The sequence below is a fragment of the Gopherus flavomarginatus genome, chromosome 1 (assembly GCF_025201925.1).
Source record: "Gopherus flavomarginatus isolate rGopFla2 chromosome 1, rGopFla2.mat.asm, whole genome shotgun sequence".
Lineage (NCBI taxonomy): Eukaryota > Metazoa > Chordata > Testudines > Testudinidae > Gopherus > Gopherus flavomarginatus.
In genome coordinates, this window is record NC_066617.1 from 357,495,572 (window position 1) to 357,508,133 (window position 12,562).

At 45.5% G+C, this 12,562-nt stretch overlaps 1 protein-coding gene across 1 annotated transcript in view; it reads right to left on the reverse strand.

Annotated features, from left to right (window-relative positions):
• The window catches only part of USP35 (ubiquitin specific peptidase 35), a 54,277-nt gene that overhangs the window by 10,793 nt on the left and 30,922 nt on the right, over positions 1-12,562 (reverse strand). The window contains exons 5-8 of the mRNA XM_050940673.1: positions 9,829-9,930; positions 8,231-8,389; positions 7,568-7,761; positions 7,360-7,453 (exon numbers count right to left, since the gene is read on the reverse strand). Coding sequence (XP_050796630.1) covers positions 7,360-7,453; positions 7,568-7,761; positions 8,231-8,389; positions 9,829-9,930 — 549 coding nt within the window. The remainder of the gene's footprint in view (positions 1-7,359; positions 7,454-7,567; positions 7,762-8,230; positions 8,390-9,828; positions 9,931-12,562) is intronic.

The window sequence follows — 12,562 nt, forward strand, 5'->3', positions numbered from 1 at the left end:
CGAATGCCTGTTCTCACTTTCAGGTGACATTGTAAATAAGAAGCAGGCAGCATTATCTCCTGCAAATGTAAACAAAAACTTGTTTGAGCGATTGGCTGCACAAGAAGTAGGAGTGAGTGGGCTTGTAGGCTCTAAAGTTTTACATTGTTTTGTTTTTGCGTGCAGTTATGTAAAAAAAATAAAAATTCTACATTTGTAAGTTGCACTTTCATGATAAAGAGATTGCACTACAGTACTTGTCTGAGGTGAACTGACCTATACTACTTTAGTTTATCTTTTTTACAGTGTAAATATTTGTAATACAAAATAATAGGATCAAGTGAGCACTCTACGTTTTGTATTCTGTGTTATAACTGAAATCAATATATTCGAAAATGTAGAAAGACATCCGAAAATATTTATAATCAAGTTAAATTGGTATTCTATTATTGTTTAACAGTGCAATTAAAACTACAATTAATGACAATTAATTTATTTAAATCAAGTTAATTTATTTTGAGTTAATCGCTTGAGTTAACTGCCATTAATTGACAGCCTTAGTTTCGGGTAAACATTGTTATGTCTCCCGTAATTTACACGTGCATTATCTGCTGCATAGGCTGACAGCTTCTGCAAACTGAGATCAAAAGCCTTGAGTTTTCCAAATGTTTCTGTGGTAAAGGCTTGTGCAGTTTCCTATCACTGTTAAATCCAGGAGAAAGGGTTGAATCCCTTTTTCAAAACTGAAATACCTTAAGACTAAAGAAAAACACTTTGCTGCTCCCTTATTTAAAGAATCAGTGGTCAAACAGAAATATAGATCATTACTCTTAATATTTTCTAAATGCTTCTGAACTGAATATGGGGCTAAAATGTTCTTGCTCAATGCTTTTTGCCTTGCTTTTTCAGCAAGTCAAATCTTTAGCCACAGATGAGTCATGGTAAATAATTTTATTAACTTTTACGCTACCGTTGATGCTTCATTAAGAATGGTGATGCATAACAGCATGGACCACTTTGCAAAGTTCAGCAGCAGTCACATTATCGGCATGAGGCAACACGCTTGCTTTGAAGAAGTTCTGCATATCAGCTGAAGTAGCTGCACTGCACGAGTTCTTCTGAAAAGTACAAACAGAAATGTGTTGATTCAAATCTCCTTTTCCACGATTGCTGACAGCTACATCACTCCTACACAGGCTGTAAGATGTGCGATGCTCTCCGTTCCTGCTTTCAGTAATGAACTCATATTCTTTCCGGCATTCAGGATTAAAAGACGTCTTGCGTTTCAGTGCAGTGACTATAAACAAACTCCGAGACGATGTTGCTTTTATCAACTACAGCGGAGAACTGATTGTGAATCGGTGTTTGAGGGAACGTGCTATCTGTATGAGCAGTGGTGTAGTCACCCTGATCATGGAGATTATTAATTTTCCAACAGGGACCAGGATTTTTTAAAAGATTCAGAGATTCTTTCCCTACTACGGTGATGGGACAGGCACAATATAAGAACCTAAAGAGCCCGATACCAAAAGGCCCAGCAAGGTACAGTAGAGAAGTTTCTTTTTGACTCTTGTATGCAAAATACTGGCTTCAATGAAGTTCACACCTGCTTACCTCAGACCTAAATCTGACCCTCTGCTCTAAGTGAAAGAGCAGATGTTAGCAAACCTAAATCCCCCAGTCCTTTGGTTATGTTGCTACTTGCTACCCTTTTCTGCAACGAATAGCTACATGTGGGGCCCACTATTGTGATCCTAACATGAGCCAGACATTCCAGCTGCTTTTGAATGGCCACAGTAATATGCATTTAAGGTAAGCAGGTTATTCTGAGATACAGCCATGTGCTGCTTCCACCACTGCTCCGTCTAGGTGCAAAGGCAGTGGTGCCACACAAGTGCTGATAGCAGGTGCAGCAGTTCTGCTAGAAAGGGTTTTCTCTCACCATTTTCAGATGAGCCCCCAGGGCACTGTTAGAGAAAGATTGTTTCGTTGTTGGCTGCTTATCCAGACCAGAAGTTGGTTATAAACCATATACCAGGGGTAGGCAACCTATGGCACATGTGCCAAAGGCGGAATGTGAGCTGATTTTCAGTGGCACTCATACTGCCCGGGTCCTGGCCACTGGTCTGGTGGGCTCTGCTGCATTTTAATTTAATTTTAAATGAAGCTTCTTAAACATTTTAAAAACCTTATTTACTTTACATGCAACAATAGTTTAGTTATATATTATAGACTTATAGAAAGAGACCTTCTAAAACGTTAAAATGTATTACCGGCACGTGAAACCTTAAATTAGAGTGAATAAATGAAGACTTGGCACACCACTTTTGAAAGGTTGCCGACCCTTGCCATATACGTTTCTCCTCTGTTTGGCGCATGAGCATCACCAACGTATTCGATAAACACAAGGCAGCAACGTGACCATGCTGGAGACACATGTTCTGCTTGGGAGAGTCAGGTGTGGCAGGCTCTGGAGTCTGGGTTTAAGAGCCTTTTAAGCACACTGTCTGTCACAGTTTTGTTCACACAGTTTACTGGTGCACCACCAGGGACAGACAGACAGACATGAGTTCCTGCTAGACCTGAGGTTACTGATGCACTACCAGGGAACAGACGGGAGTTCCTGCTAGAATCTGAGGTTACTTTTAATATCAGGCCCTCCGTTCTAGCAAGCTATCAACCTCCCCCTCAGCCACCCCAGTCCTTGGCCTTGATGCACAAAGTTAACTTTCTAATTTAGCTAGTTTAGCTACAACTAATCAGTAAGGAGATCTTGGAGTCATCGTGGATAGCTCTCTGAAGACGTCCACGCAGTGTGTGGCAGCAGTCAAAAAAGCAAACAAGATGCTAGGAATCATTCAAAAAGGGATAGAAAATAAGACAGAGATCTTATTGCCCTTATATAAATCCACGGTACACCCACATCTCGAATACTGCGTACAGATGTGGTCTCCTCATCTCAAAAAAGGGCACCTAAAATGATTAGGGGTTTGGAATGGGTCCCATATGAGGAGAGATTAAAGAGGCTAGGACTCTTCAGCTTGGAAAAGAGGAGACTAAGGGGGGATATGATAGAGGTATATAAAATCATGAGTGATGTAAAGAAAGTGAATAAGGAAAAGTTATTTACTTGTTCCCATAATATAAGAACTAGGGGTCACCAAATGAAATTAATGGGCAGCAGCTTTAAAACAGATAAAAGGAAGTTCTTCTTCACACAGCGCACAGTAACCCTGTGGAACTCCTTGCCTGAGGAGGTTGTGAAGGCTAAGACTATAACAGGGTTTAAAAGAGAACTCGATACATTCATGGAAGTTAAGTCCATGAATGGCTATTAGCCAGGATGGGTAAGACATGGTGTCCCTAGCCTCTGTTCGTCAGAGGATGGAGATGGATGGCAGGAGAGAGATCACTTGATCATTGCCTGTTAGGTTCACTCCCTCTGGGGCACCTGGCATTGGCCACTGTTGGTAGACAGGAAACTGGGCTAGATGGTCCTTTGGTCTGACCCAGTATGGCCGTTCTGATGTTCTAATCCATTCAGTTTCAGTCCTGTACTTCAGCTTTGCCCTCTCGATCTCTCTCTGACATCCCACCTCGCTGTCTTCCCTTCATCTTAAATTTAACACGATCAGAAAAATGGAACTCCTTCCTGCATTTCCCCTCACTGTTGAAATATCACCATCTTCCGGATCAGCCACTCAGACCATTAACTTGTGAGTCCTCTTTGATTCTTCCCTCTCCCGTGCCCCCACATCCAGCTGTGTTTTCCTCTCTGCTGTTTCTAAAATCTGACCTTTTTCACCCTGTGCACCCTGCACAAACACTGGTCCCTCCTCATAATCTCAAAATGTGACTACTGTAGCCACCTTTTTGCTCGCTTCCCAGTGCCTGACAGAGGACAGCACAGAGGCCAGTTTGGCCCCCTGCCTACAGAGTCTAACCAGCTGCTAGCCCCATCAAAGTACTGGCTGGCTCAGCCAAGGAGAGGGAAGGGCAGCTGCTGTAGCTGCCCCAGCTGCGCTGAGTGAATGGCACCGCCCCCACTAGCATCCTCCGGCGGAGACAGATTTTCACTGGACAAAGACATGTCTGGTTTTACTCACTACCAGACAGGGACAGAACTTTACAAAACTAGGACGGTCCCGCTTTAAACCAGACAAATAGCCTTTCTACTCAGCAACCAGGGCAAGCTTCATTGGTGCACTGCAGTTAGGGAGCATTCAGGGGTTAGAGTATGGGAATAGGCCTCAGAAAACATGTTTTCTAGTCCCACCTCTGCCACTGTCTTGCTGTGTGATATCAGGCAAGTCGCTTAACCTCTCCGTGCCTCAATTTTCCCAGCTGTAAAGCAGGGTCATTGAAATGGGCCTACATCTGTAAATTGCTTTGAGGTCCTCATGGGAAAGGTGCTGTATAAGTGCATGCTCTATTTGTGTTATTTACTCTTTCAAATGAGACTTGAAATGAAGGTGTCAGCCACATACATGCCTTAAAATCTCATGCTGCATTTTCCATGAGCAAGAGCGTTTTAACTGCAGAGTCCTGGCTACATTTCATCATGGATAATGTTATTCTGTCTCTCTAAGGGCTTATGTGGAAGTGGAAATTCTTCACATTTCAACTCAGCCTCCTCTTCGTTCTTAGGAGCACAGGAATTGTAATGGATCAGGCCAGTGGGTCCATCTGGTCCTGTATCTCGTCTCCCACAGTGGCCAGAACCCACTGCTTCAGAGGAAGAAACCCTGCTGGAAGAGATTACAGGATAACCTGGCCCGGGGGAAGTTTACTTCTAATCCCCAAAATCTAATTGTTTATACTATGATGTACGAGGGTAACTTTGTATATTCCTGTTGTTCATAGATATGCCTAAACAAACCCCTTGCTGAATCCTTCTACGTTCTTGCCCTTATGGTAACTTGTGGTAATGAGTTCTACAGACTAACTGTGCATTATCTCAATTTCCTTGAATGTCTCCTTGCTCTTGGGCGCATTAGTTCAACTGATCTACCTTCTCTAGCTCACTCATTATTTTATATATTTTCTTCGTATCCCCTTTTATTCATCTCCTCTTTCCATGTTTATATACTAGTACAGAGACTTCCACTTAATTCATTCACCAGTTCATTTGATCCTTCATTAAATTTGATCCAAATCCTTTTATAAAAATAAAACAACTTCCACCCGTTATTCTGATCACTGTGGGCAGGTATTATCTTACTGAACAATGTAACTCATGCCTTGAGGAAGGGGCTATCTAATTAGTATGGATGGGACACAGCTCCGCATGAGAAGAGATTTTAAGAGCTGAAAGAAAATCAACATGAGAAGAGACAATAGCTAGAAGCTGTTAGGGAGACAGTGTGATTGACCATATAAGCACTGCTACATGTTATGCTGCCTTCCCCGCTTCCCAGCCCCAGGATCAGATAGATAATAAGAGTAACCACGTATTTTAGCTAGTAGGAATGCAGCTGATTGAATGAGAAGGAAGACAGTATGAAGCAGCAAGCTCTTAGGCAAAGTGTGACAACATTAGCTCTTACCCAGCACTGACAGTACATCCGGGGTTATCCCCAGTGCTGGACATTCTCAAGTGTTTTCAAAGCATGACCACATCTTTGTACCCATTTGTTTGTGGATACCAACCTTCCCATGCAATTGTGTGGCGCACATGCCCTTCTGTTCATACCTGTGAAGACCACCTCCTCTCCCACTAGCCGCTGAGTAACACTCTTGTGGCAACCACAGCACTTGCTAGCATGAAAAAGCAACAGCAGAAACTGATGCATTCTCATTTTTTTTCAATGCATCTGGAAATGAGGACGAGCCAGCTCTCTGATGACCATGGCTTAGGAATTAGTACCCATCACCTTTCAGTGGCCTCTCTAATGGTATGTCTACACTACCGACTGGATTGGCAGGCATCAATCGATCCAGCAGGGACCAATTTATCATGTCTAGACTAGATGCAATAAATCAACCCCCAAGCTCTCTCCCGTTGACTCCTGTACTCCAATGCCATGAAAGGCGCAGGCAGAGTCAACGGGGGAGCGGCAGCAGTCGATTCACCACGGTGAAGAAACCATGGTAAGTCGATCTAAGTACGTCGACTTCAGCTAAGTTATTCACGTAGTTGAAGTTGCGTAACTTAGATCGATTCCCCCTCCCCCCCAGTGTAGACCAGGGCTAAGAGGCTTCAAATTGGCCATCCAAAATGGAAGCACTCAAAATCACTCATCAGTCACTTTTGAAAATCTTGGCCTTGAGCTTTTATGGTTGTGAAGATAACCTTCAAACTATGAGCCATGTATCACCACTACTGTGATGTCTGCCTGAGTTGGCAGGCAGCCTGAAACAAGAGCTCCAAAAGCTGTGAACTCATTCATTTCTAAAACCCACTGAATCAAATGAATATTTGAATGTTAATATTAACTATTATACCAACCAAACCAGGGGAGATTATAATCTGAAGATTGCCCATTCTCATGAGTGAGAGAGCTTGGGAGAGACCACCACTTATATTTTTCCAAATCTGAACTCCTGGGGAAATTCTGCGCCAAAATATTAAAAATTCTGTGCACAATATTTTAAAATTCTGCAAAATTCTGCATATTTTATTTGTCAAAATAACACAATATAATCACTCCAGTTTCAATTATTTGGGTAATTTATTTCAAAATACCGGTCAACAAGTATGTCAACAATAGAGACCCCAAGAAAAAGAGATTCTCCCAGAAGTAGAGCGTTAAAGAAACACCTATGACAACCCAGTTCCAGTTGTAGGGTACTGGAAAAGGCTGCATGGTGCCCCCCCAGAGCCCAAACACCTGCACCTCCCTCCCCCCAGAGTCCAGCCATAGGGCACCTCTGGCCGAGACACCTGCACCCCCTCCCTCCCAGAGCCTTTACTCCCCACAACTTCTTTAATATCCTGCCTGGGGAAACAGTGCACTGCGGCCCTGCCCTTCCTCACCCTTTACCAGAGCCACGTCTCCCATGCTTTCTCCCATGCCTGGGCAGATGAGGATCAAGCCAGGCAGCCAGAGCATGCAGAGTCTCCATCCCCACCAGGCTGGGCACATCGCTCACTGTGAGCTGGAGAGCCAGGCTCTGCAGAGTACAGCAGCCCCTACTGGCAGCCAGCAATTCTGCAGTCCCAGGTCTGCAGGGGAAACATGAAATTCTGCACAGAACATTAATTCTGCATTGCGCAGTGGCACCGAATTCCTCCAGGAGTACATAAGAAACAGAACTGAGCACTTTATAAACTGCACCAAGACACATAGGCCTCTTATCAGCAATTGAACCAGGCAGGGTGTAGCACCCAGATGAGCCATTCTATCGCCAATGGTACAAACAAGAATGTGCAATAATTACCTGACTGTGCTCCAGAAATGCAAAGAGCCACTGGAGCTTTGTCATCAAGGGCTGAGAATTGCTTTCGGTTAAATTCAGCACTGAGTGCCTAAAGCTTTAAAAGCAAATCAAAAACACAAACAGAGAAAATCAGCCATTGGGGAAACCCAATTTCTGTAACAGACAAACTCACAGCACTGTTGATAGAGGAGAGGAAAAGGAAACCTACTCGGAGGCCATGAAAAGAGCCTGAATGATGCTGTTCATGTAGCAGGTGTTCCCCAGGTTAATTAACCCAATCTTCCCCGTGTCAGATTTGGAAGCTAGACGTGGGTAGAAACAGGCCAGCTCATTCTTCTGGGAGGTCCAAGCATTTTGTCCCAGTAAATGTTTAATTCGGTCTTCATTTGGAATCGGAAGAGCCTTAGAAATAACCAGATATTTTTGTCAACATCCATTTTACTTCCTGTGATGTAATAAAGAATCGCTAACAGGTACCAGTAGAACTTGTTGGCAAAGCTTCCATGGGAAATTCAGGTCACTGGAAACTCATAGGGGGCAGTACTGACTCCCCACTATGACTTGCTTAAGCTTTGTATAACTTACTCTATTTTATTTGGATTAGAGAGGTGGCCAGAAGCAGCACTTGTGATCAGGACTTCACAGTGCTAGGTACGGCACAGACACATAGTAAGAGATTGTCCCTCCCCCAAAGACAGGGCCATGCTGCCCAGATAAGATCTAGATTCAGAATCTGAAGCATCCCCTTCTCCCCAGAGTGAGGAGAGCTCAGATACGTTTCAGGCCCATCTCTAATGATGAGAAAGTTGCTCCGTACTGAACAGCAAACTAAAGCTAGTTTACATGCGGTTCAGAGAACTGCATGACTTACTTTGATTGCTTCCATGACCGGCTCATAGAGATCTGGAAATCCTGAAAACCGGAAGAACATAGAGTGGATCAGCTCGGCCAGCTGTTCCAGGCAGCTTGTTGCGGAGTTGGAGTCTTCCTTGTTCAGAGAGGCCACCAGTCTGGGCATGTGGGGAAGAAGCTAAAAATAGCAAAGTTAAGTCATTGACATAAGTCTCAGACTAGTTATGCATCTACACCACACACAGCATGCTGGGTTAAGGTATCTGTGTGAAATTCACCCCTTCCAGAGGGCCGGCACACAAGGCCTGTGCACCACTTCAATCCCACCTTGAATCTATTGAAGTCAACAGCAAAGCCCCCAGTCTTCAGTGGTGCAGGATCAGGATCTTAAACCTTATTTTGAGGGCTTAATTGGGCCTCAAGTGTGCTACCTAGGCCCCGTGTGAGGCCTTTGCACAAGGGTGACTTTCACCCCCTCTCTCAGTCTGTGCTGTCTGTCCACACACACACTTACTAGGGAATGGAACGTTGCCTGCTGGAATGGAGCACTAAGCAGCTTAACCTTAAACTATGAGCTACATCTATTGCTAATTGGGCCTATGTTGATTAATCTGTGATTTGTACCATTTTATTGCAATCTCTATAAACTACACCACAGTTGTTGTAGCCGGATGGGTGGGAAGAGATGTCCAAATAGCCAAATTGATTATTTTGTTTTAAATCCACTCTTTATAAAGGAAATTAAAGCAAAAAAGCAACTCTCAAGTTTACAGACCCAAATCCAAAAGAACTGTACACAAGTGCCCCCTGCTGGGTCTGTAGCAGTATGGAACTAATATATTCTTCCCAAATGTGCTAGATCCTGGTTTAAAAATTCCCATGGAAATTCATGCAAAATTTCTCACTAATTTGTTTCCTGTGATTTCACCTTATCTGTCCTGAATGACTATTTTTGAATGAAATTATCTCTAACACTGCCTCTGCCTTGTAAAACAGTTGCATGCTTCTTTCATTTCAAGCATGAATCTTTTTTTGCTAATCTGTGGGGATTTCATTCACTGAGAAAAATGGGAAACTTTGTTGGGGAGGGAAACAAACACCTTTTTGCGATCAATATTTTCCTAAGCTCTTGTATGAACATTTCTCAGACCTCATCAAAGACATACATGCCAATATAAACAGATAGGAAGCCAGACAGGTTTGCCTCCTATGTTTGCTAAGCAAAAGAAGGGAGGAGTTGTCAGGGAGAAGGAAGGAACCAGCTTCCAGTCTTCATCCCTGGTCTCCTGCTGTAGCATGTTTGCTTGGTCCCTTGCAATCAACTCCTTAGGCTCAGAGCACCCCAAATATACCAGCTCTGGTTCCCCTAGTGCCACCATCAATCTGCTGTAGAGATGGATGCAAAAGGTTCTGTGGAGCAGCTGAGGAAGGACTGGGTTCAGATTTGTGGCATGCCATGAAAATAATCTTGAGAACCTCTGGCCATGGAAGATGATTCTCTAGCGTCTTTGCATCCAGGATCTTTTTTAGCTACCTTAGCTATTACATTCATCGTACTGAACGGAGGTATGATATGCTCCGTATGACACACTTGTTTAAGTCTGGATTTAGCCTTACCAAGTGGAATGCTTCATGCGAGTGCTGGAAACTCAGCAGCATGTACAGTAGAACGGACAGCGCTCCCTCCCTCACAATGGGGTACAGCAACTTGGAAAAGACCTATGGAGGGAAAAGCACAGAAATGCTTTTAGGCATTGAACGTGGTGGCCTCAGGTCTTATTAAGATTGGTAGAGACACCTCTGCATGACTCAGGAAACTCTCTGACCTGCTGTTATAAGCCAGGTAGGGTGAGGCCTGGTTGGTGCACGAATGGGGAGACTGCATCGAATACAACTTCACACTGTACAGGGTCTAATAACAGCAGAGGTAGAGGGATGTTCTGGAGCTGCAGGCCAGGAAGATTAAGGATAATTCTAGTTTTGGGATGATGAAAGACCATAACCCAGACTCCTTGGGCTAGTTGAGGCTGAGAGACAATCCCTGCCCTGAAGAGCTTACATTCTAAACAGACATGATATGTACACGCTGTCCCAGCACTGCAAGCCTAATCCCAGCTAATCCCAGTGTGGAGGAGAATTGGGGGAGGAGGACTGAAGTCTTGGAGAGTGAACCCACCCTGCACTCACCCTGCAGCAACAGCTCCTGTCTTACAGAGCCGGGCCCGGTCTCTCTGCAACCTGGTGCACGATGGGATCGCAGAGCCACTCAAGTTTGGCCTGGCCAACCCTCCAAACTGACAGGAGGGAGGCAGGGCCAAATTTGAATGAGTGGTATTGCGACCAGACACCAACTTCTGGCTGAGCCAAACCTGTGTGATGCTGCGACCCTGAGCACCAGGCAACAGTGTCTGAAGAGGAGAGTGGGGCTCAGCCCCATGGGACAGAAGCCATCGCTGTCCAAACCCCACCTTCCACCCCACGGCCTCCCCTGTGTACAGGATAAAAACTGTACATTTGCCTAGGCCACTGCCCCATGATGGGTTAATCCAGCTCTGGACATGGCAACCTTCCTGCGACCCAATGGTGGGTCAGGACCCACTGTATGGGAAATATTGTTATAGGGAGTCTGTGGCAGAGGAGCTGCAGAAGTCAATACTGGGGGAGTGATGAAAACAGAGAGACGCTCTGCATGGAGAGCCGAGCGCCGAGGAGACCATGAGAGGAGACCATGAGAGGAGACGAAGGCACAAATGGTGACCACAGCACAGATGGAATAAAAGGGATCTCTAACATCCCACACAGCTCAGCTCCGTGGGCACGGTAATTAAGAGCTGCTCCCAGAGGAAACAGCTTCTGTTCCCTTCACCCTCCAGATTCCTACTTCTGGGGGAGCAATTCTTGAAGTCAAGCTCAAGTGTATTTATAGCAGAAGCAGTCTTCTACAGCACACCCAGCTTAGTCCCAAGTGCTGCGATTCCAGGTGCGTTGGCTGATGGCGGCTGGGTGAGATGAGACTGAGGCTGGTCTCTCCCCACTGTGCCTGGAGGGACTCACTCAGCTCAGCGGCAGTAAAGCAAGGAACACAGAGCAGCAGGGAGAGATCGGTCTCTTTATCTTCCTCTCCATGAAACAGATGCTGAATCCCACATCCCCACGCTTCAGCAACCCCAGAGACCAGTGCATGTCTGGGCTTCCTTTTCCTGGCTGCCCTGCCAGCCCAGAAGTGGCGACTGCTGCTGAGCCAACACATTCCAGGGCACCCTGTCTCTCTCCAGTACCAGACAGGGAAGGGCTCACTTGGCAGGCAGGCGAAGCAGGGAAGGAAGAAAGAAAGGAAGGAAGGAAGGAGGAGCATGCACAGGCACTGGGCGTGGCAGGGAGGGACATCCTGCAATGCTGAAGATCACGGAGAGGAGAGAGGTACGGGGCAAGAGAAAGGGAAGGTCTGGGTGGCGGGGCTTCCTGTCATCAGGACCTAGACTTAATGGGAAAGGATGCTCTTGAGACAAGAAGCCCCATCCACTGTTTCTGGGATTGCCATGTGTGAGGCTGCACAACAATATATTTGATATACAGGTGAGGGCAGGGGCACAGAAAAAACTCTGAGAGGTTCTCGTGCTGTGATGAGGAGTCCCTCGCAAAAAGAGAACGTAATGAGCCTGTGGTTACAGCACATGCGTGAGAGTGAGCAGATCCACCTTCTATTCCTGGCTCTGCCATGGACTCAAAGCTTGAACTCTGGCAAGTCATCGAACCTCTCTGGGCCAGGAATTTCCCTCTCTGTAAGGGGAGGATAACAGCTTCCCAGCTCACAGGAACGTTTGGAGGCTCACCACTCAACAAGGTGCTGGCACTGCTATTTGGGATGCCAAACATAGCTGTGTCACTCGTGCATTGCTCTGCCCCCAGTAGCCAGTTGTGGGCACCCGCTGCGTCTCTCCACCTGCCATGACCATGAGCTCTTTGGGGCAGAGACACTCTGTTGCGCATGTGTAGTGTGCCTCGCCCAATCCCTCATCAGGGCTGCCACAATGCCAAAGTGAGTTGAGCTCCTCATATGGGAGGCACTAAACAAGTGCAAAGTGATATTACATTTTCTAAATTAATCTTCACTTTCTTTGCCATGATGTTTCAAATGCCTTCAGCCCCTCAGACAAATCACTGGAGCCTGTGCGTTGAAAGCAGAGGGCTAGTAACCATATCCTCCTCTTTCAAGATCAGCATCTCACGAGATAATGGGCAAAAAATGCCAAGACTCCCGAAGCTGATCTATAACCCATTGCTTCCACAATCCCAGCAGCTAAATGCATCACAAGCCAATTTTAAATGGCTGTCAGGTCAGTTTCTAATG